This window comes from Trichomycterus rosablanca, chromosome 10, assembly GCF_030014385.1.
Source record: "Trichomycterus rosablanca isolate fTriRos1 chromosome 10, fTriRos1.hap1, whole genome shotgun sequence".
In the NCBI taxonomy this organism is placed as follows: Eukaryota; Metazoa; Chordata; class Actinopteri; order Siluriformes; family Trichomycteridae; genus Trichomycterus; species Trichomycterus rosablanca.
In genome coordinates, this window is record NC_085997.1 from 33613739 (window position 1) to 33641717 (window position 27979).

Below are 27979 nucleotides of genomic sequence, written 5' to 3' on the forward strand. Positions count from 1 at the left end.
TGTCTGTTCTGTAGTGAGTTGAAAATTAATAAATATTTTTGCAATGCAGCGTGGGTATTATGGTTTGGCGTAGAAGATGAGATCACAAAATACTGTAAAGCTCGTGTGTGTGCGCCGATGTATTCTGATAGAAACTTATATTTATGCCCCTGTCCCACGTTTGTACACTCCTCCCCTGGGTTTCCTCTCACCCCTTTTCCTGCGTTCTCATTGGCTGGAGTTTGACATAGCACTCGCTGCCCGCTCGCAACGCCTTTCACACTACACGATTTTCGGTGACAGGTCCAGATATTTTTCTTGAGTCGATCGAGTTGTTGAACAGTTCACTCATAGCGATCGCCGAGTTGCTCCTGAGCTGGCACATCTAGGTCGGCGAGCGAAAATCAGGGCAAAAATCGTGTAGTGTGAACTAGGCATTACCCATGAGTCATCAGTTCAGGTGTCAAACACCGTCATGGTGAATCTCCAGTTCACCTCACTTACACGTCTTTGTACTGAGGGAGGAAACTGGATTACCGGGAGGAAACCCATGTACTGTAGACATGAGAAGAACATGCAAACCACACACACACAGAAAGGACCTGGACTGTTCCACCTGGGAATCGAACCCAGGACCTTCTCGCCATTATACCACCATACTACCATTATACTGAAAATAAAAAATGTGAGGAATGTAAAGTTTATGAGTGAGCGTTAACTTTATCAAAATATCCGATAAATAAATATTATTTATTATTTTTATTTATCATGAATTTAACAATAAAATAATAATAATCACACACAGAACATAGAACAAAGGTTTTAATTTTAATAATTCTGTAGAAAACAACATTCTCATTTAGAAAATACACCACCATAATTTTTATAATCAGATAAATCTGATAGTTTTGCATGTTCTCACGCTGGCTGGCAAAACAGTGAATATTTATTCATTTCTGATACTGAGAGGAAGGTTCAGAAGGTAAGGTGCACCTTCAGTATTAATACCCACCAGATTTATTTGTTTGGCCGTGTGAACGACCTCCACACAATGTCCCAGAATCAAAACGGGCTGGGTAGAGGGTGATGGGCGGTGGGCGTGTGCCAGGCTGTGCTAGGGACTGGTGGACAGAGACGAATAACAGAGGGGACACAGAGGGGTGTAACACAAAGGAGGTGGGGTAATGTTGCCCACTAACTTACTGTGCCAAAGCGGGCAGAGTGCCATCCTTATACCAGCCAGATTTTTTTTCCCCACTGAATAAACTACTTTAACTATTGGGAGTCCAGCACCAACTGTACCAGTTATGTACCAAAAACACACCAGTTTTGTACCAGTTCCAGGACTAAAGGTTCTGGTTCCTGGCATCAGTAGAAGGTCATGACATTTCATTGCAGGTCTAACAGCATAATCTATTGCTGATCACAAAACACATTGGCACAGGCTGTAGTGTGGGTGCAGTGTAGCCCCAGAGTGATCAGAAAATCTGAGTTCTACTCACGTCTGTTCCACGAACAGGGAAATTAAGTCAAGACAAGCCATGACGACGAATACTTTGGGAACTACTGATGTAGAAAAGCTAACTGTGCTGTGCGAACAATTGGGTTTATCTGGAGCAGGTTCATGCTTGGTAGCTAAAGTTGTGTAGGATTTAAAAGCTGAATGACCTGGTTGTGATGATGTCCAATAATTATGACTATGGTGGTTATATTTAGGAGATGTGGAGTGTTATGAGGTGTAGATTTCTTCTCTGCAGCTGTTTATATCATTACAAAAGGCACTAACGGCATCAGTGTGCACACACACACACACACAGAGGTCCTTGTTGAAGGTGAACATGGTGGTGGTGCTGAGGGCTACAGCTCATAGAGAGTGCGCATGCCAGGGCAGGAGTGCTCAATCAGTCTGGTTCTGACCGCAGGGTCTTCTAAACTCCTGTCCTCGCTCATGGATCCACTTGTTTGAAACTGCAGGAGAAACACAGCAAGTTCAATGACAGACTGAAAATCCTGCGAACGCTGTGTTGAGATTTTACTGAGTAGATAGATAGACAGATAGATACTTCATTGATCCCCAAGGGAATTAAAGCCCCAGTGGCATAATACAACAAAGAATTAACAGTACAAATACAAAACCCAAACAGACAAGACAAATACTGTACATAGATACTGTCACACACACAAGTCTCTACAGTGTAGTAGTTATAAGCAATGAATGAATAAATGTGCAGGGGTGAAGTTTCAGTATAAAGTAAGACTAAAATAGTAATTCAATTATTAAATAGTAAAGTGGCATGTAACAAGCACTGCACAATAAGTTGGTCCAATAAAGCCATATATTCATATCTGCATATACTGTACATACACACAAATACATCTACATACACACAAATACATCTACATACACATATGGCTACGTATAGGACCCTTAGTCTTTAGCTGCAGCCAGACACCACAACCTAATGGCTCTGTGGACAAAGGACCGCCTTAGCCTGATATTATGTGCTGTAGAGGGTGAATAACTGTTTATCAGCTGTTGTATTATTCACTGGTGGATATTCTTCTTCTTTTTCCTTCCCCTTTTTCTCCCCCTTTAGCGCATCCAATTGTTCAATTTGCATCGTACTTCCTCTCTGTCTATGCCGAACCCTGCCCTGACCGAGGAGATCGAAGCTAACCCATATCCCCTCCGAAACATGGGCAGCAGCCAGATGCATTTTTGCCACCCACACATTGATGAGTTTGGCGCCACCTAGCGTTGCATGCGGAGAGACACACCCTAAGGGCACCCTTCCTCATCTCTTGTGCAGGTGCACAATTATTTGTTCTTTGTCCCACCCCCCCAACTGAGCAACCGGCCAATCGTTGCCCATACAGCCACTCGGCTTCGAACTGGTGAAGCAGAGCTGGATTCGATACCACGTACTCAGAATCCAGCCCTGGTTGCAGCGTGTCTTTTTACCGCTGCGCCACCTGAGCGGCTTCACTGGTGGATATTCTGACGCCAATCGCTTCTGTCCAAACATTTACATTTTGGCAAGTTCTTTATTGTCCATGAGGTGGACCATCTATGCACTTTATCATTTATCTTCATGTTTTATTCAAATATGGTAACAAGGTATTATCTGTCATTTCTTGTGCACTGGGGGCAAACGCTCTTTAGATGTCTGGGTCACTTACCCCACTTGTTACCCAGCAGTACTGGGCAGGCAGCATGGCGTGTTCTGTAGTCACCTTCTCCACTGGGGAAGAGATTATACCAAAATACTGCTGTACCCTGTGGAACAAAAAAGAACACACCACCAATAGGAACTTAGTACACCATCACAAACAGTATCATTTATTTAATTTTTTATTTGTTCCATGGGCGTGTAGTCCATTTGGGGGACTTGGGGTGTCACCCCACTAGGTCTTATACACTTAAGTTGTTCAGATCGCTGTACAGTTTACACTACATGACTCGATCTCTTGTAACCGGGAGTCTTTTAAGTCGTTGTGGTTTTTATACTACACGACTGAGCAGCAATAGGACTGATCACACACTACACCATCTACCATCATGAGGAATCTCAGATGAGTCTGTCTGGTCCTACAAACTACGTTTTGTCATGAAAACACGCGAAAAGTGACAGGGGGTTTAGTGATGCCATGTCCAAAAATGCACGCCAGCAAGAAGCAATCAAAGTTGTTTGAGCGCTGATGTATAGCGTAAAAACAAGTAGGAAAAATAAATGAATCTGGATGGATTGGGCTCTGTTCTGCAGAGAGAGAGTTGGAAGTCTAATAAAGATATTTGCAGTGCAACGTTGGTATTATGGTTTGGCGTGGAAGATAAATCACAAATACTGTAAAGCTTGTGTGTGTGCCGATGTATTCTGATACATACTATATTATGTTCCTGTTCCACATACTGTATTTACACTCCTCCCCCGGGTTTCCCTTCTGTATCTTTTGTTCATAACAATTACAACCTGATCGCAACACCTTTCACACTACATGATTTTGAGTCGCTGACAGGTCCAGATATATATGCAGCCAATAGGAGGTGGGGCTTAATAAATGTATTAAACCATGATTAGCAGTGATAAGCAATATTGCCTTGGAAAAAATCCAAAATATTGGATTTTTTCTTTTAGACGTTTTGCAGGATGTGAGAAACACTGGCTAAGTGATCATTAATGGATCTAGACCAGTGGTTCTCAAACTGTGGTACGCGTACCACTGGTGGTACGTGAAGCAGCACGAGGTGGTACGCCAGATAATCTCGGAAAAGTAATTACATGCACCGAAAAAATAAATAATTTAATAATTATGAATAAAAAAAAAATCATATGAAACAAATTGTGTAAATTACTAATAAAATCTGTTTCAAAGTTCTTATAATTCTGTTTTAATAAAATCAGTTTAATGAAAACAAATTGTATTAAAACTAATGTGTTTTTAAAAATATTCTGGGCTACGCAGCCATCGTACTTCATTACGTCTATACTTCACGTTCGCGGTTTCCATCTCCGAATTTCTGAAACGTTATCAGTAAAGTTATCAGTAAAGTTATCAGTAGGTCTCTCACTTTTATCAGAGACAGATCTGCATTTGAAGTTCACTGATCTCATTCCTGACATCACAAGGCTACTCCGCTAAACAGGCGCACTCACTGAAATGGTCAGTGGTAACTGCATATATACTAGTGATGAGTCGTTCGCGAACGATCCGATTCTATTGAACGGATCTTTGAAATGAACGAAAGGAACCGAGTCTTTTATTTCTGAGCAGTTCTTATCGGCTGTTATCCACCCATTCTGCTTCGCATCAGTAGAGGGAATTAATAATAACTCGTAATAAGAGCTGTTTATTGTCGAAATTCAAATCCGAAATCACTTTCAGTATCGCGGAGAGCAAGCGGGACACACACACACACACACACAGAGAGCTAGTAGTATAATGACAAATAATTGAGAAATAAACTATAAACTTGTTTAATTGTGTTAAATACAAGAGAGGATTTTTCTGAAACTTAATGCAGTGTAACCACAGTCTGTCTCTTCTCTGTAGTTTTATTCCTTTTAAAATAAATCTTTTTTTCTCATGTAAGTGTTATTTGAATTATGCCTACATTTAAGGCAAAGTAGCAAAATTTTATATTAATATCGGGGGTGTCTTATAGTTTACCCAGTAGCGCCTCCCGAAGAACGAAGAGCCATTTTTTTGAACGGCTCTTTAAAAGGAACCGAGCCAAAAGATCCGACTCCCTTCAAGAAGCCATAATTCCCATCACTAATATATATACACACACACACCTAATTAATGTGTGCCATATGTGGTTCTGAGATGAGAAACATAGGTGGTACTTGGAAGTTTTGGTTTGATAATGGGTGGTACTTGGTCTAAAAAGTTTGAGAACCACTGCTCTAGACAGTGTTTAGTTTATAGACACTAGTTATTCATTTGTGCATTCATTGTAAAACACAGATGGGGAGAAGGAAGGTGAGAATAATTATTTAAAGCTGTAAAGGTAAAATCACTGTGTTTATTAATGCTGTACCTTCATAGGCTTTACTGCAGCTCCTACTTCTGGGAATACTGTAGCGCCCCCTGCCCTCACATCACTCATCTACAACACAGAGACAGAAAACCAGTTACAGGTACATAATCCATTTCTAGAGCTGTTCTGCACTCCTAATACCAGAAAATAGAACAATTTCCAATAGATTTCTGATTATATAGGCTCCAGCATCACAGAAGTTTAATCAAAACTGCTCAGTGTTAGGATTACTTACGTAAAAGAGCCATGTGGCGATACGGTTGCCCGTACCGAGCTCCTTAAAGGCATCTGGCTCATCTTTCTGTCAGAGAGAATAAAGATTAGTTAATTATGGAGTATTTACTTAAAGAATCTAATTATTTTTTATCAGATTAATGCTCAACCGAAAAAAAAAAAACAATCAGATCAAACCAATCAGAAATCAAACTCATTTTAAAATTCATGAGCATTAAATTTAGATATTTATATTTCAGTAATAAAATTATTTCATTAAGTTTCGCATCAATATGAAATGCATCAGGGTGCTATTATGCTCTGGGATCCAGGGTTCGAATCCCCAGTGGTGCTATCAGCCGGCCGGGCATCTACACAGACATGATCGGCTATGTCTGAGGAGAAAGGGGGTGGACAAAGTTCTGTGATAGATTGGCGCACTGTACAGGGTTTTCCTGCCTTTCACCCAGTGTTTCTGAGTGGAACCGGGCCCGCCACGACCCTGATCAGGATAAGGAGGTTGATGAAAATTGAATGCACGATGTGTCAGGTGGATGTAATAATAATAATAATAATAATACAAAAAAAAAAAAAAATTTAAAAATAAAAAAAATACTAACAATAATCATTAATAACAAGAATCATCATCATTAATAATAATTATATAAAAACAACAACAATAATAATGTTAATAATAGTAATTAATTATATTAATGAGGTAATAGTATTAATAATAATCATTAATAAATCATTATTATTAATAATAAACATTAATAATAATAAGTATCATTCATGATATTAATCACTAATAATGACATTTAAAAAAAAAATTTTTACATTTAAAAAGTACATTTTAAATATAAATGTTTGTTCATTAGTAAGTGAAATGATTTCATTAGAAATGACAAATTTGTACATAGAAGGAAATACAATTACCCGCCCAAAATCAAAGTGTGGCTCGTACTGCCCTCCTACTCCATAATTAGACACCTGCACAGAAACAAAAACCCAAAAAAACCCACATTTATTTATAAATATAAAGATCACATTAAGGTTCCAGCATTTTTTCGAACAGTGAGAAATGTTTCACCTGTAGCTCCTCAGCTGTAGAAACATCCAGACCAGTAAGATCTTCAATCCTCTGGTTAATCCGATCCACCACTGGATGTTCATACGCTGCTAACCAAGCGCTGCAAGCACAACGACCAATCAGATTCACTCTAAATCACACCAAGTGTGTTTACATGTCACGATAATCCAATCATGATCTGATATCTGATGTTATCTGGATGGAACCTGGGGTTGAAACCAGAAGCTGAACTATTTAGTGCTCGGCTGTGTTACAAACCCACACTAAGATATGGAATATTCTGCTGTTGGTAGTGTAGTAATGTGGGAGCTTATTTACTGCAGCTGTATGTGGTTTGGGATGCAGCAATTGTGTGAGGTACTGCAGTGATCAAATAATAACAAACCGATTGAATGAACGTGAACGGTATCTTATTTACAATGAAATGATGAAAGTATGTGACGTTATCAGCATCACACGGTTCTACAAGCCACAGTGACACTACAACCTCACTCCTGGAAATGAAACATAAGTATTACATGTAGCCAATTACTGACAGTTAAGCTGCTGATCAGATTGTGCGCATGTAAACACACTCAGTATGAACGTCGATCTGTGAGGAGATAAACAGAATTATGGCTGGCACAGAGCTGGCACTGCACAGGGGGCACAAATTAGTAATGAGCAGAGTTTGTAGAAACTGGTTAATAGAAATAAAAAGACATTTCACCAATAAATACTAACGTGACTAACAAAACATAAATAACACAAACACAGAGTGATCTCTGACATCATGCTTTAGTTTCAGCAAATTCACAATGAACATCTAACTTCTCCATCCATCTTGTTGCTGGCCATTCTCTTCCTCTTTTACCTTCAGCTCTTCTGAGTATAAATGTCTTTTCCAATACATTGGTTCTTGTCATAATGTGTCCAGAATAAAAAAGACATTCAGTTTGCTTATCTGGGTTTGATTTGGTTGAGGACTCATCTGTTTGTCTTTACTGTCCAAGTGTCTCTCAAAGGTCTTCACCAGCTCCAGTGTTCAAAGTCATTGGTCATCTTCCTGGTTAGCTTTCACATCCATAAAGATCCACAAAGAAGATAATCTGAGTTCTGGACAGCTCCTATCTTTGTTTGGATCTCTTCCAGTCTTCTTGTTCTGCTAAGAGCTTCATCTGTGTGGTAGTTCCTGACTGCTGGATCATGTGCTGCTAATAATTGAGCCAAGAAGTTAAAAGCTGTCCACCACGTTCACATCTTGTCAATCAAGAATTAAGTTATGGATCTTTTCTGTTCTTACGACTTTTGTCTTTTTCATACTGAGCTGAAGTCTCATTTTTCCCATTTTGTTCTTTAACTTTCTTTATGGGCGCTTTAAAAAAACACGCAAGCACACCAGAGCTGACATTTCGAACTCGTTGGTTCGAAACTCAGCTCTGCCATCCGGCTGGGCGGCTACATAAACGATTGGCTGTTGTTCATGCATGGAAGCTGGATAGGGAACTCATAACTGATGCAATTACGACCTCTGCTGTATATTCTCATCAGTAGAGAACAAGCGTAATGCAATTGGGTAATTGGAGAAAATGCTTGAACAAATATATATATATATATATATATATATATATATATATATATATATATATATATATATACAGTGTATCACAAAAGTGAGTACACCCCTCACATTTCTTCAAATATTTCATTATATCTTTTTATGGGACAACACTATAGATATGTAACTTGGATATAACTTAGAGTAGTCAGTGTACAGCTTGTATAGCAGTGTAGATTTACTGTCTTCTGAAAATAACTCAACACACAGCCATTAATGTCTAAATAGCTGGCAACATAAGTGAGTACACCCCACAGTGAACATGTCCAAATTGTGCCCAAATGTGTCGTTGTCCCTCCCTGGTGTCATGTGTCAAGGTCCCAGGTGTAAATGGGGAGCAGGGCTGTTAAATTTGGTGTTTTGGGTACAATTCTCTCATACTGGCCACTGGATATTCAACATGGCACCTCATGGCAAAGAACTCTCTGAGGATGTGAGAAATAGAATTGTTGCTCTCCACAAAGATGGCCTGGGCTATAAGAAGATTGCTAACACCCTGAAACTGAGCTACAGCATGGTGGCCAAGGTCATACAGCGGTTTTCCAGGACAGGTTCCACTCGGAACAGGCTTCGCCAGGGTCGACCAAAGAAGTTGAGTCCACGTGTTCGGCGTCATATCCAGAGGTTGGCTTTAAAAAATAGACACATGAGTGCTGCCAGCATTGCTGCAGAGGTTGCAGATGTGGGAGGTCAGCCTGTCAGTGCTCAGACCATACGCCGCACACTGCATCAACTCGGTCTGCATGGTCGTCATCCCAGAAGGAAGCTGACGCACAAGAAAGCCCGCAAACAGTTTGCTGAAGACAAGCAGTCCAAGAACATGGATTACTGGAATGCCCTGTGGTCTGACGAGACCAAGATAAACTTGTTTGGCTCAGATGGTGTCCAGCATGTGTTGCGGCGCCCTGGTGAGAAGTACCAAGACAACTGTATCTTGCCTACAGTCAAGCATGGTGGTGGTAGCATCATGGTCTTGGGCTGCATGAGTGTTGCTTGCACTGGGGAGCTGCGGTTCATTGAGGGAAACATGAATTCCAACATGTACTGTGACATTCTGAAACAGAGCATGATCCCCTCCCTTCGAAAACTGGGCCTCATGGCAGTTTTCCAACAGGATAACGACCCCAAACACACCTCCAAGATGACAACTGCCTTGCTGAGGAAGCTGAAGGTAAAGGTGATGGACTAAACCCAATTGAGCACCTGTGGCGCATCCTCAAGTGGAAGGTGGAGGAGTTCAAGGTGTCTAACATCCACCAGCTCCGTGATGTCATCATGGAGGAGTGGAAGAGGATTCCAGTAGCAACCTGTGCAGCTCTGGTGAATTCCATGCCCAGGAGGGTTAAGGCAGTGCTGGATAATAATGGTGGTCACACAAAATATTGACACTTCAAGCACAATTTGGACATGTTCACTGTGGGGTGTACTCACTTATGTTGCCAGCCATTTAGACATTAATGGCTGTGTGTTGAGTTATTTTCAGAAGACAGTAAATCTACACTGCTATACAAGCTGTACACTGACTACTCTAAGTTATATCCAAGTTTTATTTCTATAGTGTTGTCCCATGAAAAGATATAATAAAACATTTGCAGAAATGTGAGGGGTGTATTCACTTTTGTGATACACTGTATATATATATATATATATATATATATATATATATATATATATATATATATATATATATACACATATACAGTGTATCACAAAAGTGAGTACACCCCTCACATTTCTGCAAATATTTCATTATATCTTTTCATGGGACAACACTATAGAAATAAAACTTGGATATAACTTAGAGTAGTCAGTGTACAACTTGTATAGCAGTGTAGATTTACTGTCTTCTGAAAATAACTCAACACACAGCCATTAATGTCTAAATGGCTGGCAACATAAGTGAGTACACCCCACAGTGAACATGTCCAAATTGTGCCCAAAGTGTCAATATTTTGTGTGACCACCATTATTATCCAGCACTGCCTTAACCCTCCTGGGCATGGAATTCACCAGAGCTGCACAGGTTGCTACTGGAATCCTCTTCCACTCCTCCATGATGACATCACGGAGCTGGTGGATGTTAGACACCTTGAACTCCTCCACCTTCCACTTGAGGATGCGCCACAGGTGCTCAATTGGGTTTAGTCCATCACCTTTACCTTCAGCTTCCTCAGCAAGGCAGTTGTCATCTTGGAGGTTGTGTTTGGGGTCGTTATCCTGTTGGAAAACTGCCATGAGGCCCAGTTTTCGAAGGGAGGGGATCATGCTCTGTTTCAGAATGTCACAGTACATGTTGGAATTCATGTTTCCCTCAATGAACTGCAGCTCCCCAGTGCCAGCAACACTCATGCAGCCCAAGACCATGATGCTACCACCACCATGCTTGACTGTAGGCAAGATACAGTTGTCTTGGTACTTCTCACCAGGGCGCCGCCACACATGCTGGACACCATCTGAGCCAAACAAGTTTATCTTGGTCTCGTCAGACCACAGGGCATTCCAGTAATCCATGTTCTTGGACTGCTTGTCTTCAGCAAACTGTTTGCGGGCTTTCTTGTGCGTCAGCTTCCTTCTGGGATGACGACCATGCAGACCGAGTTGATGCAGTGTGCGGCGTATGGTCTGAGCACTGACAGGCTGACCTCCCACGTCTTCAACCTCTGCAGCAATGCTGGCAGCACTCATGTGTCTATTTTTTAAAGCCAACCTCTGGATATGACGCCAAACACGTGGACTCAACTTCTTTGGTCGACCCTGGCGAAGCCTGTTCCGAGTGGAACCTGTCCTGGAAAACCGCTGTATGACCTTGGCCACCATGCTGTAGCTCAGTTTCAGGGTGTTAGCAATCTTCTTATAGCCCAGGCCATCTTTGTGGAGAGCAACAATTCTATTTCTCACATCCTCAGAGAGTTCTTTGCCATGAGGTGCCATGTTGAATATCCAGTGGCCAGTATGAGAGAATTGTACCCAAAACACCAAATTTAACAGCCCTGCTCCCCATTTACACCTGGGACCTTGACACATGACACCAGGGAGGGACAACGACACATTTGGGCACAATTTGGACATGTTCACTGTGGGGTGTACTCACTTATGTTGCCAGCTATTTAGACATTAATGGCTGTGTGTTGAGTTATTTTCAGAAGACAGTAAATCTACACTGCTATACAAGCTGTACACTGACTACTCTAAGTTATATCCAAGTTTCATGTCTATAGTGTTGTCCCATGAAAAGATATAATGAAATATTTGCAGAAATGTGAGGGGTGTACTCACTTTTGTGAGTATATATATATATATATATACTGTATATACAGGTCCTTCTCAAAAAATTAGCATATTGTGATAAAGTTCATTATTTTCCATAATGTAATGATAAAAATTAAACTTTCATATATTTTAGATTCATTTTTTTAGATGATTTTGGCATACAGCTCATGAAAACCCAAAATTCCTATCTCAAAAAATTAGCATATCATGAAAAGGTTCTCTAAACGAGCTATTAACCTAATCATCTGAATCAACGAATTAACTCTAAACACCTGCAAAAGATTCCTGAGGCTTTTAAAAACTCCCAGCCTGGTTCATTACTCAAAACTGCAATCATGGGTAAGACTGCCGACCTGACTGCTGTCCAGAAGGCCATCATTGACACCCTCAAGCAAGAGGGTAAGACACAGAAAGAAATTTCTGAACGAATAGGCTGTTCCCAGAGTGCTGTATCAAGGCACCTCAGTGGGAAGTCTGTGGGAAGGAAAAAGTGTGGCAGAAAACGCTGCACAACGAGAAGAGGTGACCGGACCCTGAGGAAGATTGTGGAGAAGGGCCGATTCCAGACCTTGGGGGACCTGCGGAAGCAGTGGACTGAGTCTGGAGTAGAAACATCCAGAGCCACCGTGCACAGGCGTGTGCAGGAAATGGGCTACAGGTGCCGCATTCCCCAGGTCAAGCCACTTTTGAACCAGAAACAGCAGCACTGGACTGTTGCTCAGTGGTCCAAAGTACTGTTTTCGGATGAAAGCAAATTTTGCATGTCATTCGGAAATCAAGGTGCCAGAGTCTGGAGGAAGACTGGGGAGAAGGAAATGCCAAAATGCCTGAAGTCCAGTGTCAAGTACCCACAGTCAGTGATGGTCTGGGGTGCCATGTCAGCTGCTGGTGTTGGTCCACTGTGTTTTATCAAGGGCAGGGTCAATGCAGCTAGCTATCAGGAGATTTTGGAGCACTTCATGCTTCCATCTGCTGAAAAGCTTTATGGAGATGAAGATTTCATTTTTCAGCACGACCTGGCACCTGCTCACAGTGCCAAAACCACTGGTGAATGGTTTACTGACCATGGTATTACTGTGCTCAATTGGCCTGCCAACTCTCCTGACCTGAACCCCATAGAGAATCTGTGGGATATTGTGAAGAGAAAGTTGAGAGACACAAGACCCAACACTCTGGATGAGCTTAAGGCCGCTATCGAAGCATCCTGGGCCTCCATAACACCTCAGCAGTGCCACAGGCTGATTGCCTCCATGCCACGCCGCATTGAAGCAGTCATTTCTGCAAAAGGATTCCCGACCAAGTATTGAGTGCATAACTGAACATAATTATTTGAAGGTTGACTTTTTTTGTATTAAAAACACTTTTCTTTTATTGGTCGGATGAAATATGCTAATTTTTTGAGATAGGAATTTTGGGTTTTCATGAGCTGTATGCCAAAATCATCAGTATTAAAACAATAAAAGACCTGAAATATTTCAGTTGGTGTGCAATGAATCTAAAATATATGAAAGTTTAATTTTTATCATTACATTATGGAAAATAATGAACTTTATCACAATATGCTAATTTTTTTAGAAGAACCTGTATATACTGTATATATATGCTGAGTGTTGTGTCATCTGCATATCAAAGGTTGTTTATGTTTCTCTCCTTTAGTTTTGAGACTTTATGAGTTCATGATTAGTCCCCAACAAAGGTGACTGATGTTAGAAACACTATTAAAAGATTCTGGTGCTCATTATTAGTAGCGAGTACGAAGCACTTAAATTTGGGGTTGAATCTGAATATGGAGCTTGTACTAAGTGGATCGATCTATTAAAGTCACCTGTCTAACTCTAAACGTTCCAAGTGTGTTTACTACTGAATTTCACTGTGGGCAACATTAGTATATTTGGGTTTTCCAGAGGTTTGAGGATGTTACATCAAAACATAAATGAAAAAAAATGCCAAGCTTGAAGGACAATATTCTTGGAGAAGCTGAAGAGCGTTCCAAGTAAACAGAACCACCTTATACCAACGCACCTTCTACACTCCACCCATGAGCCCTTACCTTTTGGAGACTCTGTATTGGGCAGTGGTGAGCTCCCCAGTTTGGGGATCATGCACGGTAGCACGCCTGAGCTAATAAGAAGGTACAAGGAAAGACAGAGAAGGAAACAGAAAGAGAGAAAAAAAGAGAGAGAGAGAGAGTCACTGGCCGCTATTACATGCTTAAGTTTCCTTAACGCAATCAGTGTCCTCAAAATTATACCTGCAGGGGGCGCAAGTTCAACAGCTCATATCTAAGATTCTTCCTATGATTCTGATGGATAAATGAGCCAAACAGGGTTAATCCTGATCTTCCCAGGGGTTAAAACAGCTGCCACTGCAGCCTTACCATGATCAGCAACAACGAGTACACGCCTTGGTGCAGCTGTCTAATAGGCGTACACACCACATGCAAGACTGGACTCTTGTGCCCTCAGCTGGACTGCCATTGTTGGGCCCTTGAGCAAGGCCCTTAAGCCTCAACTGCTTGGATTGTCTACAGCCACAGTTGTAATGCACTTTGGATAAAAGCAAAAATGCATAAAATGTAAACATAATTTAGGACAGTTGTAGCCTAGTGGTTAAGGTACTGCACTAGTAATGGAAAGGTCGCTGGTTCAAGCCCCACCACTGCCAGGTTGCCACTGTTGGCCCCTTAAGCAAGGCCCTTAACCCTCAATTGCTTAGACATTATACTGTCAATATATCGGATAAAAGTGGCCACTAAATGCTGAAAATGCAAATGCAATGCAAATGATGTATAAGTACAGATGTATATTTCACATGTACGGAGATGTAAAGCGCCCCCTGCAGGTGTTAGAATTCGGCGGGTGGAATGGCTAGAAACCTGGGCACAACCTTTCTGCCTTCTTACCTCTTGCTGATACGATAGTGGGCGGTCTCCAGTACACCAGTGATGGGGTTGGAAATGGTGGCTCGGCGCAGCTGTGGATCCAACCGGCCGAGAGGAGACGAGTTACACACCGAGCTAATCATCTGCACGGGTTCAGGTTCCCGAAACTCTCTCAAAGCTTGACATTAAAGACGCTAAAGCTGCGGTCACACCAGGTTCATGGACTCAATGGACCCAATTTAGCGTAGCCAATCTGCTGCTGGGGACCCTGGTAGCGTCCAAGGAGGGTGACACACACTCCCACAGTCTTACTAATCCATTATTATTCTCCCATACTTCGGTGGCTCTGCATGTAAGGTTGGACCAAGTCACGCCAGGATCTCTGGGCAACCAAGGTCCTTACAAAACTTTAATGATCCCACCACTTAGTCCGGTCTTCCCCCCCCACCAGCAGACCGGAAGCCAATTTTGTCTGCTTCAGGCATTAGCCAATTGTGCCCGCTAGAGGGTGCCCAGTCAGTAGCACAGCTGAGAATCTCGGCGTTGGTGTGTGTTAAATTGCATTTATGAAGCTGAAACACCAAAATTATTTCCCAAATTCATGATGATTGATAGCCAGCATGCTAAGTCCAACTAAACCGCTAACACAACCACATTGGCACACAACACAACCATTTCAGGCGAAGATCTACTGGTTTCTGGTGTGACCACGGCTAACAGTGACTGGAGCTTAAATACCAACACGATGCTGCCATTAGTTTCTATGTAAATGCTTCTTACCTGCATGTGATACCTGCTGTAGCACCTATCCTGACCAAATGTATGTGGACATATAACTAACTGGGTTTGTTAATTTCAGCAGTTAATTTTAGGATCAACATGCGCCATGTCAAGTGGTGTAAATAACACCATCATTGGAGCAGTGGAAACCTGATCTCTGGAAATATAATTTGGCTCGGACAAACCAACAATAGGTTTGATAAAGGATTAATTAACTGTGTGGATTTTTTACAGATTCCTTAATTCTAGTAAAGAGGAATTAATCTTCATGCTTCAGCAAATTGGGGAGTACCTTGTCCTGTTTCAACATGGAAATGCCACTGTACCATTATAAGTCTATGAAGAAATGGGAAGAACTTAACTGTGCTGCACACAGACCTGACATCAACCCCTTTTTAACCCTTTCAGGATGAATTAGAATGCAGACTATGAGCCAAATCTAATACCCAACATCAATGCCCAGCATTATAAAATGCATTAAAAAAAAAAAATTGGGAAATTAGGGCCTCTACTTTAAAATAAAACATACCATAATCTCATATACAGTGTATCACAAAAGTGAGTACACCCCTCACATTTCTGCAGATATTTAAGTATATCTTTTCATGGGACAACACTGACAAAATGACACTTTGACACAATGAAAAGTAGTCTGTGTGCAGCTTATATAACAGTGTAAATTTATTCTTCCCTCAAAATAACTCAATATACAGCCATTAATGTCTAAACCACCGGCAACAAAAGTGAGTACACCCCTTAGTGAAAGTTCCTGAAGTGTCAATATTTTGTGTGGCCACCATTATTTCCCAGAACTGCCTTAACTCTCCTGGGCATGGAGTTTACCAGAGCTTCACAGGTTGCCACTGGAATGCTTTTCCACTCCTCCATGACGACATCACGGAGCTGGCGGATATTCGAGACTTTGCGCTCCTCCACCTTCCACTTGAGGATGCCCCAAAGATGTTCTATTGGGTTTAGGTCTGGAGACATGCTTGGCCAGTCCATCACCTTTACCCTCAGCCTCTTCAATAAAGCAGTGGTCGTCTTAGAGGTGTGTTTGGGGTCATTATCATGCTGGAACACTGCCCTGCGACCCAGTATTCGGAGGAAGGGGATCATGCTCTGCTTCAGTATTTCACAGTACATATTGGAGTTCATGTGTCCCTCAATGAAATGTAACTCCCCAACACTTGCTGCACCCATGCAGCCCCAGACCATGGCATTCCCACCACCATGCTTGACTGTAGGCATGACACACTTATCTTTGTACTCCTCACCTGATTGCCGCCACACATGCTTGAGACCATCTGAACCAAACAAATTAATCTTGGTCTCATCAGACCATAGGACATGGTTCCAGTAATCCATGTCCTTTGTTGACATGTCTTCAGCAAACTGTTTGCGGGCTTTCTTGTGTAGAGACTTCAGAAGAGGCTTCCTTCTGGGGTGACAGCCATGCAGACCAATTTGATGTAGTGTGCGGCGTATGGTCTGAGCACTGACAGGCTGACCCCCCACCTTTTCAATCTCTGCAGCAATGCTGACAGCACTCCTGCGCCTATCTTTCAAAGACAGCAGTTGGATGTGACGCTGAGCACGTGCACTCAGCTTCTTTGGACGACCAACGCGAGGTCTGTTCTGAGTGGACCCTGCTCTTTTAAAACGCTGGATGATCTTGGCCACTGTGCTGCAGCTCAGTTTCAGGGTGTTGGCAATCTTCTTGTAGCCTTGGCCATCTTCATGTAGCGCAACAATTCATCTTTTAAGATCCTCAGAGAGTTCTTTGCCATGAGGTGCCATGTTGGAACTTTCAGTGACCAGTATGAGAGAGTGTGAGAGCTGTACTACTAAATTGAACACACCTGCTCCCTATGCACACCTGAGACCTAGTAACACTAACAAATCACATGACATTTTGGAGGGAAAATGACAAGCAGTGCTCAATTTGGACATTTAGGGGTGTAGTCTCTTAGGGGTGTACTCACTTTTGTTGCCGGTGGTTTAGACATTAATGGCTGTATATTGAGTTATTTTGAGGGAAGAATAAATTTACACTGTTATATAAGCTGCACACAGACTACTTTTCATTGTGTCAAAGTGTCATTTTGTCAGTGTTGTCCCATGAAAAGATATACTTAAATATCTGCAGAAATGTGAGGGGTGTACTTACTTTTGTGATACACTGTACATTATGGTACATTATTGTTCATGTGTCCACATACTTTTGGCCATGTTGTGTATTTAAGACTAATCTAAAATGAAATGTAGAAGATGAACAACAGCATTGAAATAGATGGTGTTGAACTCACCCTGGGTTTGGCCAGTTCCTTCACCTTCTCCATCTCCCATTCATTGATGACGTCGTGGAAGCGGGTGATTCGGGGCCGGTCCCACTCGTCCTCTATTTTGACAGGGCCCAGGATGTAATACGGGTGTCTGTTGTTGTCGAAGTAACGGCAGAACATTCGGCTCTGTCTGCGGGGGGTCTGCGTGGCACAGATAGTTCAATGGTGAGGATTCAAACCCAACAACACTGTTACTGCTGTAAAGTACGGTGGTGGTAGTATTATGGTCTGAAGCTGTTCTGATGAAATCTGTTGTGGATGTTCCAGAAGAACTCACAATACACATTAGACCTGGTTTTGGACTTGCCTTCACAAAATCATGACCTTTTTTTTTAAAATTAGTGGACAATAAGTGGACTTTGAATATGTGGATCAACCCAGAGTTGTACAAGAAGCTTGCTGATGGATACCAAAAGTGTGATGTCTATGTATTTCTGACCAAGGAGAAGAACAAGAACTTTCCACACAGAACTCAGAACCATCTGTTCTCACCAGTCGAATTCCTTCTCCTCTGCAGAGCTGCTCGTACTTCTTCCTCTCGGGAAGGTAATCCTTCTTCCTGTCTGCCGACCTTTTCTCTTCGTGCTTTTTCTCCTCGTCTGTACCACTCTGCTCCCCCTCGGCTCTCCGCTGCTTAGCCAGCTGGTACTCGAAGTACTTCAGGTTCCCGTTGGCTCTCTGATGTTCTGGATCTATACAGCAATAATGTGTACATTAACATAATTATTTATTTATTTGCGTTTAACACGTCTCATGTAATGGCAAAATAGGTATTAAGTTTCTGTCTGTTTATTTTATCTTGTTTTTTATATTTTAGGGCAATTTTATATTATACATTTTATTTTTATGGCTGTTCTTGTGTTTTCTTGTGTAAGAGTTTTCTATGGTATCAGGCATGTGTACGTGTTGTCTTTCCTTGGTGTACTTGGGGAGTTCTATCATGATCAGGATGTGTTTTATCGTAATAGGTGTTAGGCAGGTTTCACATGTTAAGGGGGTTTTCAGGTGTCAGTGTCAGTGTCAGGACTCTGGTGTGGCTGATTCTGCACTGTGTGTGTATGACTTGGTCTATGCGTCGTCCCTGGTGTGGTATTGGTGTGTGTAACATTGATGTTTGGGGGTATTTCACAGAGTTTGTTGGTGGTCTGAGTTTTCCATTTAGTTTGCCATTAACAGATCAAAAGGTCAGATTAGATCAAGCCTCTCTGTTTACATGAGTGAGATGCTTTGCTTTGTTGGGAGACTCGCTTTGTTCTCTCCTTTTACTCTGTTTCATGCTTAGTTTTTGCAAGTTTTAGTGCTCAGTTATGCACCAGCACTGCTCCAGTAGCCACCAGCAGTGCTTCAGACTCAGAATAATTGAAACTCTGAGTCCCCACTTTATGAACACGGCAAAAAAGAACATCTTCTCCACCACACAAGGTAAATTTATTTCTCCTCAGTAGTACAGTACACCAATTTTAATATTTATTTACAGGTTTTACATGACATGTTTTTTACTGTAATTAATAAAAATGATGGTAATCTGGTCCCACTGTGGTTTACAAGATGTAAATTAAAGCCTCCACAAGGAGGCGTTCGTGTACATTTCGTGTTTATGTGCCCGTTAAAATCTGTTTATTTAATTATTATTATTTTTCACTTTTTGCGACCCATTTTTTTGTAAAAAACCTGGATTAGATCATCACAGATCACAAATCATCGTGTTCCACCATCAAATACTGCAAGAATGAAAGCAAGTGACACCGTGGCGGGGAATAACAGGCAGCGGTAGCTCAGTGGTTAGGGTACTGGACTAGTAATCAGAAGGTTGCCCTACCACTGCTAAATTGCAGCTGTTGGGCCCCTGAGCAAGGCCCTTAACCATTTGCTTGAATTATTTTTACTCATATTTGTAAGTGGCTTTGTATAAAAGCATCTGCTAAATACTGCCAATGTAAATGTACATACAATAGATCAATGTAAGGGCTCTTTATTCCTCCACCACAGTTCATTTCAGTATCATTTCATTACGAACGGCAGATCTTACCCAGAGCCAGGAGGCTTTTGGTGTACTCCAGTGCTTTCTCTAGCTCCCCCTGCTGGTAGACAGAGTAGCTGAGGTAGTCCAGGACATTTGCGGACTCGACGCTAGACTCCTCGCCCTCGTCCATCTGCTTTAGAGCCTGAACCATCCAGAGTTCGGTGTGATAATAATCCGTCTCGGAGTACGCGATCTTCCCCAACTCGAAACAGTCCTCAACGCTCAGAGTGCTCTTATACACCATATCTGCACTCAGACCTACCAGAGGGTTCACACACATTTACCGTTTTACAGGATAATACATTATTTAGCTTAGGTAAGGTACCATGTAATCAAGGTTTATAGCCGGGGTGCATCAACAGAACCTGGGTTCAAGTGTGTCCTGTTATAGGGAAATTATAGATGACGGCGGGTATGTTATTTCCATATAACAGGAAAGTTCGGTGAAAGCTTTATCATAATTTATTCCATCATTACTTACCAACGTTAGAAAAAAAACAAAAACATTTTAAGATGGTTTGATTCCTCATGAAAAAAGTACATATATTAACTATAAAACATTACAGCCCCTTCAAGCCCACCAACCCTGAGCACAGATGCCTCACTGTACCAAACCAACGATCAGGCAGCTCAAGCTGGAGTAAATATTACCAATATGCCTGAATTTAGCATGTTCAGTAGATGATTGGCAGCTGAATGATTACAGAGGTGGAGAATTTACTGCTCCAACTTGTAGCTTGTTCATGACCAAAGACTCACAATCTAATCTGTCTACTGTAGGACTATAATAAATGTCTTCTTCTGAGGCCAGTCATAACCTAAGAAAAATTACTTTTTAACCCATCACACTTTGAATCCATGTTTATAACAGGTGGACATTGTTTGCACAGCACACAGCAGCGATTTGGTGCTGCATCCCAAACTGCATAACATGCACTAAATAGTAACTATACTATTGGTAGTGCACTAATTAGACACTTTGTTTAGTACCATAGTATGTGGTTTGGAAGACAGCCTTATTTAATTAATGCTGTTACTTTAAGCCTTGTCTTTAGATAGATAGACATCCAGCCAGCCAGCCAGCCAGACAGACAGATAGATAGACAGACAGATAGCTTGATAGACAGACAGACAGATAGACATACAGCCAGACAGACAGACAGATAGATAGACAGATAGATAGACATACAGACAAACAGACAAATATATAGACATACAGACAAATAGACATACATACAGACAGATAGACAGACAAATAGATAGACATACAGACAGACAGACAGATAGATACTTTATCTATCCCGAGGGAGATTATTGGCCTTCAGAACAAGCAAAAGCAGAGAAACTGACCTAGTGACACTATAGTTAAAGATACAGAGAGGTGCATTATGGGTTGTACTGTTTATATCTGGGTTATTACATGCAGTATCAGTATTTCAGTTAATTTACTATAAATATATCATGCAGTCTAAACCCATTCTGTCTCCACTGAGTTTACAGTGGTACTCACCAAGAAGTTCTCCAGTGGAGATGGTGTTGGTATCGAGCTGGTACGTGTCCTGCAGTCTGAGCAGAGCTTTACCTGCTCCGCTCTGATCTTCATCGCTGGGGAAGTACTGACGCTGGATGGTGAGGTTGGAGATGAAACCTGTGTGAAGTCCAACAGTCACTTAGATCATCTGAGTATCGTCTGCAGAACGAGTTTCACCTTCTAACTGTGTATGTGTTACTCAGAGATAAAGCAATTGTGATTTTTTTAAAGGAAGCTAATGTATTTTTTGACCTCTGGGTGGCGATGTGGAGCATCATATGATAAACTGTGAGTGGTAAATTGTGTAATGTACATACCAAGTACATAGTAGTGATATACTATTTATTTATTAGGATTTTAACATCATGTTTTACACATTTTGGTTACATTCATGACAGGAACGGTAGTTACTGGTTACACAAGATTTTTTGTATTTTATTTTTGCATTTTCTCCCAATTTATCGTAGTCAATCTGTCTTCTGAACTCCCCGGTTCGAAACTTGGTGTTGCCACCAGTCGGCTGGACGCCATAATTGGCGGTGCCTGCAGCAGATACTAATTGGCCACCGTATCTGCAGGGTGGGGGCCGGACTATGTGTGGGTGGGTGGGTCTTCATACGCTGTGTAAGGACCATGATTGGCGGAAGAGACGCCTGTGCAGAATGCAGAGGCGAGAAGAGGAGGGCTGTACACGTGTCGAAAGAGGCGTGTACAGTGACGTGCTCTCCTCGGATACAATCTGGCATCTATCAGCAGCGGAAGACAAAATTGAGTGTGAAAATGCATTAAAAAAAAAATCTAAACCAAATAATCAGTCGATAATTCATAAGAAACGTCTTGCGATCCTGAGAGAACCAATCCTGAACCCAGACCCCAATCATGGTGTGATATTTAACATGTTATGACCTCTGCTTAGATTCTAGAGCTTTGTAGGAGTTTTTTCTTCAGAAGGTGCTGATGGGATGAACAGCATATCATTCAGCAAAACAGCAAACTGACTGTAGATGAGAGCGGCCTCAGTACTACTGACCATCAGACACGTCTCGAAGCACCAGGTCCTCCAGCTCGGCCCACTCTGTGTTTAATCTCTTCACCAGTTTGAAAGCATTGACCGGGTGGCTGAGGAAACCCTCGGGATCGTGTGTAGCCATGGCTGTTAATGAGTCCAGTTTCTCGGCCCACCTGAAATACACAAACGAAAACATGACCATTGGTGCTGTAATCACTCACCCCTTTAAACCAGAGGTTCCTAACTTTAGATTAGACTGCGACTGGTCTGATCATTCAAAAGTCATTATAGTGCCCTGAATATTCAATATAATAAAACATAACACCTTAAATATAATAAAACATTGGCTTATTCTAGCATAATAAGATCAGTTTCTTAAATTATTTAACTGCCCGTCTACAGTACCACCATGAACCATGGGGGGCTGCAGCCAACAAGTTAAAACCAGAGATTTAAACCTTTAAATTACTTGTTAATGCTTAAAATGATTAAATCAGCATTTATTTCATTTGTAAGAATTTCCAGATTGGACTGACTGCATTTCCCGACCTGATCACCTGGTATATTTTGCCATGTGTTGATGTGATAACAACTGATGATCATTTTGTGATCTTCATCATGAACAACCTTCCTTAATATATGATTCTTCTGGATTTTGTGGTGGAAATCTGGAATATTACACCTCCGAACATTCAGAGAGTCACTTACTGTTTGACCTGCTCCAGTTTCTTCTCTTCTGCTTTAATATAATCTTTCAGAGACTTCACCAGGTCTTTCTCCATGAACAGCAGATCCGTCATCTGACCTGCACACACGACACAGAACGAGTACGCTCACAGAACCATACTGAAAAAAAAGCATACAGCTGCATGTTTTTACCAAGGAGAACATTTATATCCCTCTGAAAAGAGTTACAAAGCAATTTCTGAGGCTCCAGGACTCCACCGAACCACTGCGAGTGCCACTATTTACAAATAAATGAAATGTGAAACAGTATTGTGAGAGAAAAATGAAAATTTACACCAGAAGTATGAATACATAATAGATATGCTTAGGGCATGGTTAGGGCCAGCGTCAATAGCATTATATGACGTCCAAAACCCAGTTGTTTTTGGAACCCACGATTTTTTTAGCGCATCCAATTTTTTACCAAATTGCATTACGTTTCCTCTCTACTGGTGCTGACCCCCGTCCCGATTGAGGAGAGCGAACTGACACACGCCCCCTCCGACACGTGAGCAGTAGCCGACTGCATCTTTTCACCTGCATAATGCGAGTTCATATGCCGATCAGTCTTGTGCACGGAGAGCCACACCCTGATCAACGCATTATCTCTCGTCTCTGTGCAGGCGCCATCAATCAGCCAGCAGAGGTCGTAATTGCATCAGTTATTGAGGTCCCATTCGGCTCCCACCCTGTAAGTACGACAGCCAAACGTTGTTCATGTAGGTGCCCAGCCCAGCCGGATGGCAGAGCTGAGATTCGAAACTAGTTCAAAATGTCAGCTCTGGGTAAATACTGTTTTAATATATGAGCATTTTAATACTCATATATTAAAATTTGTATATTCTTTTCCTTACTTAACATTCATTCAGTAGCATGAAATGGACAACACCACACTTGTCTATTATTCCCGTCCCCCTAACTTTTTAGGTTAGAAAATGTCCCTTTTTTAGGTCCTTGTATTTATTGTAGCTTTCATTTGGACTTGTGTTCTGTGTTGCACCCTGGTCCTGTAGGAACGTCATTTCGTTTCAATATGTATTTATATAAAGCTGAAATGAACTTGTGAGACCAAAAATCTCCAATTCCTCCACCCTAATGTAAACGATTTATAGCAGAATATTAGTAAAAGATTGTAACTCACCGATGGAGGTAAAGAAGTCATTGTGGGTCGAGCAGCCTTGGAAAACAGAGCTGATCAGCAACACCCAGCACACACTCCGTATATCCATCTACACACAGAAACACACACATTTACACAAAAATACTCTCCACCACTCATAAACCTTCATCTATATTCTGCTAAGCTCTGTGCAGTTGTACTTTGCTTCTTTTTTTATTTTAATCTACAGCTGATGTCTCCACACAGTGCTGGAGAAAGAAAACTTCAGCAAAGATCAGATTTGGAGATGCTGAAAAAAACAAAAGTCCAGAAGTTGCATGGTCATCATTAGGTTCCACAACATTTACTCTCCTGTATCAACAGATTCATTATCAGTCAGTGTATATGATGATTCTATTATTATACAATAAAATTATATAAAACCTGAGCTTGTATGTATCAGCTGTAGGGTTCAAATAAACACCAGGCTCTGTCTGAACACACCACTGGGTTTGGGTAGTTAGCCTTGCTTTCTATTACAACAAAGCAGGAATGCGATCAGATCCTTTGACTCGTCTGAACGGCATCTTTGGGTGCTAGTGAGAACATGTTCAAACAGTCTATCTCAAATCTTATCAACCTCACCATCAAGTAGCAACCTGAAGGGATTTGACCACACCACCTAATACAGGATTCGCAAATAGCTGCTGTTAACACTCGCCTTGTTGATAATGTTCTTTATTTTCTGGTCTATATTTTATATTATATTATAAGCTTGTGTTTGATAATGTGGTGCATGAACACATCAACAGATCATTCATCAATTAACTTAAATAACTGTGATTGTTCTTGGTAATTGTTTTTTTTCTTTATAATAATACATTTTATTTATATAGCGCTTTTCAAGATACTCAAAGACGCTTTACATAAGACAAATAATCAAAACAAATACGTACATACACCATACAAATCATAGTACAAAATCAAAATAGTACATCAACATCAAGAATAATTAAGATAAAAACAAAGAGAGCAGCATAAGACAGTTCATTAAAAATTAGCTAAATTATGAGAGAGAACAACAAATATAGAACAATTTCTTAAAATTAGACAGAAACAGGACAGATTTACATGCAATCAGGAAACTGAAAACTTTACAAGTTTTAGGATCTAGGACTTCACATTTCTGTCGTGATCTAAGTATAAAAACTATTAAAAAGAATAGCAAAAATAAAAGCATTTATTTTGTGTTGTTACAAGTTAAATGCCACTCTGAATAGATGAGTTTTGAGAAGTGACTTGAATTTGGACAGGTCAGGACAATCTCGTAGGTGTTTGGGGAGAGCATTCCATAAAGATGGAGCAGCTATGGAAAAGGCCCTGTCACCCCAGGTCCGGTGCTTGGTCCTAGAGGGTATGGACAGTAGGTTAGCCTCAGAAGAGCGAAGGCTACGGGAGGGAATGTGCTGATGGAGCAGGTCGGTGAGGTAGGATGGGGCCTGATTATGGAGAGCTTTGTGAGTGAATAGAAGAATTTTGAATTGAATGCGTTGAGCAACGGGAAGCCAATGAAGTTTTTGTAGAACAGGTGTAATATGATCACGGGAGCGAGTATGAGTAAGGAGGCGAGCAGCTGAATTCTGGATATACTGAAGTTTTTTTAGGATTTTGTTAGATGTACCATAAAGGATGCTATTGCAATAATCAATTCTGGATGTAGAATTTTGTTGTCTTAGTCTGGCACATATTGAACCATAAAGCCTATAGATGAACTAAATCTAACTAATTAAACATTACATTGTTAAACATTACATCTATGTGTTTTACATTTTAAGACCCTGTGTACAGATGGAACTGTCCACATAAAATAAAATGATTAATAATCACAGACTAATTTCATTTTTGTTGCTTTATTAGATTTTTTAACACGGCCAGCTTGTTGAACCTAAAAGTTTTTCAGCTTCAACAATTTATTGCTCAACTGACGATAAACTGGTACTTTTTGGATGTGTTGATGTGATATATATATATATATATGGGTTAGAATTGTTATGAATTCATGAATAAAAGCCATCCATGATGTTGATTCAATGAGTCATTCTGCATTATGATTCTGTTACAGGTTCTGTTATAATTCTAGCAGGTGAAGTTTTGAATTGTTGTTTAACTTGTTTTAAAGCAATATTAATACAGTAAACATTTTATTTATTGAACTAGGAGTTTGGGTTAGCATTCGGTTTAACTAGTAGCCGGTTTAACTGATTAACTTGAATCGGTTGGAAAAGAACAATTCATGAATCGATCATGTGGAACCCTCTGTTACAGGTTCTGTTATAATTATAGCAGGTGAAGTTGTGTAATGTTGTTGAAATGGCTTTAAAGCATCATTAGTTCAGCAAACATTATATTTATTAAATAGGAGTTTGGGTTAGAATTCGGTTGAACTAGTGAACCGATTCAACGGATTCACTTGAGTTGGTTTGAAAAAGAACGATTCATAAATCGAGCATGTCGGAACCCTTTGTTACATGTTGTGTTATAATTCTAGCAAATGAAGTTGTGTATTGTTGTTGAAATGGCTTTAAAGCATCATTAATTCAGTAAACATTCTAATTATTAAACTAGGAGTTTGGGTTAGAATTCGGTTGAACTAGTGAACCGAGTCATGGCGCTTCATTTGAGTCGGTTGGAAAAGAACAATTCATGAATCGATCATGTGGAACCCTGTTACAGGTTCTGTAATAATTCTAGCAGGTGAAGTTGTGTATTGTTGTTAAACTTGTTTTAAAGCAACATTAATACAGTAAACATTTTATTTATTAAACTAGGAGTTTGGGTTAGAATTCGGTTTACCTAGTGAACCGATTCAATTGATTTACTTGAGTCGGTTGGAAAAGAACGGTTCATGAATCGACCATTTCGTTCCAGGCCTGAACTGGAACCTACAGGGCTCTAAAGTCGGTACATTTGGTCAGTGGAAAACGTCCAGTGGAAAACAGTTCCTGTGTCGAGCTACTTTTAGGTCTCGTCGCGGTTCTAGGACGATTGAGGGTCTGACTGCCACGTCCCCGGTCCTCCCCCACCACAACCACCACCACCTTCCTAAACCGGTATGATCTCCTCCTGTCCTGCTCACATTCTCTTCACCATACACACAAATACTCTCATTATTGATCCCAAAACTTAACTCAATCCTGTTTCAGTCAATCCGGCTTTATTAACATGCACAAACAAAGATCTGACCACAAACCCCCCTTTGCTGTAGGAAGTACTTCCCATTCACTTCCTTTAACCTGATATCACATTCTATTACATTACTGAACCACAATCACATCACCTTCATTCTCTTAGGATCCTTTAACATGTTATTCAAATTCACTAAAACACTATAAAGTTGTGAAGCAGAGCTCCGGGGCACCGGGACCATGACTGAAAATACTCAGATCCAGCAGCAGAAGCTAGACTAGACTAGACTAAACACCATCAAACACCATCAAACTGTAGAACTAAAATAAATGTGGCTGGAGCTCCAAAACCCCAAAAGCAGGAGCAGTAGTAGTAGGGTCGAACCCTGTGGATCAGACTGGAGAAATTTCTAGATCCTCTCAGATCTTTTGCAGTTGTACTGAAAAACCAGGAGATCTTTAGCAGTAGGAATCAGAAGCATCATCAGTTTCATGATCATCAGGTCTGTGGATACATTGTAGCTACATTCACACATTAAAAAAAATCTTCTTACCTTCAGCACTGTTATGTTCGTACGGAGCGGTGCAGCTTCTTACAGTGTTTCACCCGGACTGATAGAGTAAATACACACGGAGTGACGCCCCCTGCTGGTTCACTGCGGTCAGTATTTTACTGTACTTCTACATTCACATTCATATCTACATCTGC

The 27979-nt window shown here is 41.0% G+C and overlaps 1 protein-coding gene across 3 annotated transcripts; it reads right to left on the bottom strand.

The window, feature by feature from the left end:
• Positions 1–786: 786 nt before the first annotated feature.
• On the bottom strand, positions 787–27892 carry p4ha1a (prolyl 4-hydroxylase, alpha polypeptide I a). Of its 3 annotated transcripts, XM_063003204.1 has the most exons (16): positions 27825–27892; positions 24128–24215; positions 22969–23065; positions 22282–22433; positions 21231–21368; positions 19727–19978; positions 18190–18389; positions 17662–17838; positions 14594–14664; positions 13742–13807; positions 6825–6924; positions 6671–6724; positions 5757–5822; positions 5522–5590; positions 3160–3256; positions 787–1947 (listed from the first exon to the last, which is right to left on the bottom strand). In XM_063003204.1, the coding sequence occupies exons 2-16, from the start codon at positions 24213–24215 to the stop codon at positions 1877–1879; spliced, it is 1698 nt and encodes a 565-aa protein (XP_062859274.1). In that variant the 5' UTR covers positions 27825–27892; the 3' UTR covers positions 787–1876. The 3 variants fall into 3 exon arrangements, with proteins under 3 accessions (XP_062859274.1, XP_062859272.1, XP_062859273.1); XM_063003202.1 differs by lacking the exon at positions 14594–14664 and having other exon boundaries at positions 13742–13812; XM_063003203.1 differs by lacking the exon at positions 13742–13807.
• Between the last annotated feature and the right edge of the window lie 87 nt (positions 27893–27979).

Bases quoted from the DNA above. Each gene is read 5' to 3' on its own strand.
- p4ha1a (XM_063003204.1), bottom strand. From the start codon at position 24,215: ATGGATATACGGAGTGTGTGCTGGGTGTTGCTGATCAGCTCTGTTTTC. The intron at 18,390-19,726 runs GTAAGATCTGCC...ATTGCTGTATAG, and splicing joins CAAAAGCCTCCTGGCTCTGG to ATCCAGAACATCAGAGAGCC. The intron at 5,823-6,670 runs GTAATTGTATTT...TCTCTCTGACAG, and splicing joins CACACTTTGATTTTGGGCGG to AAAGATGAGCCAGATGCCTT.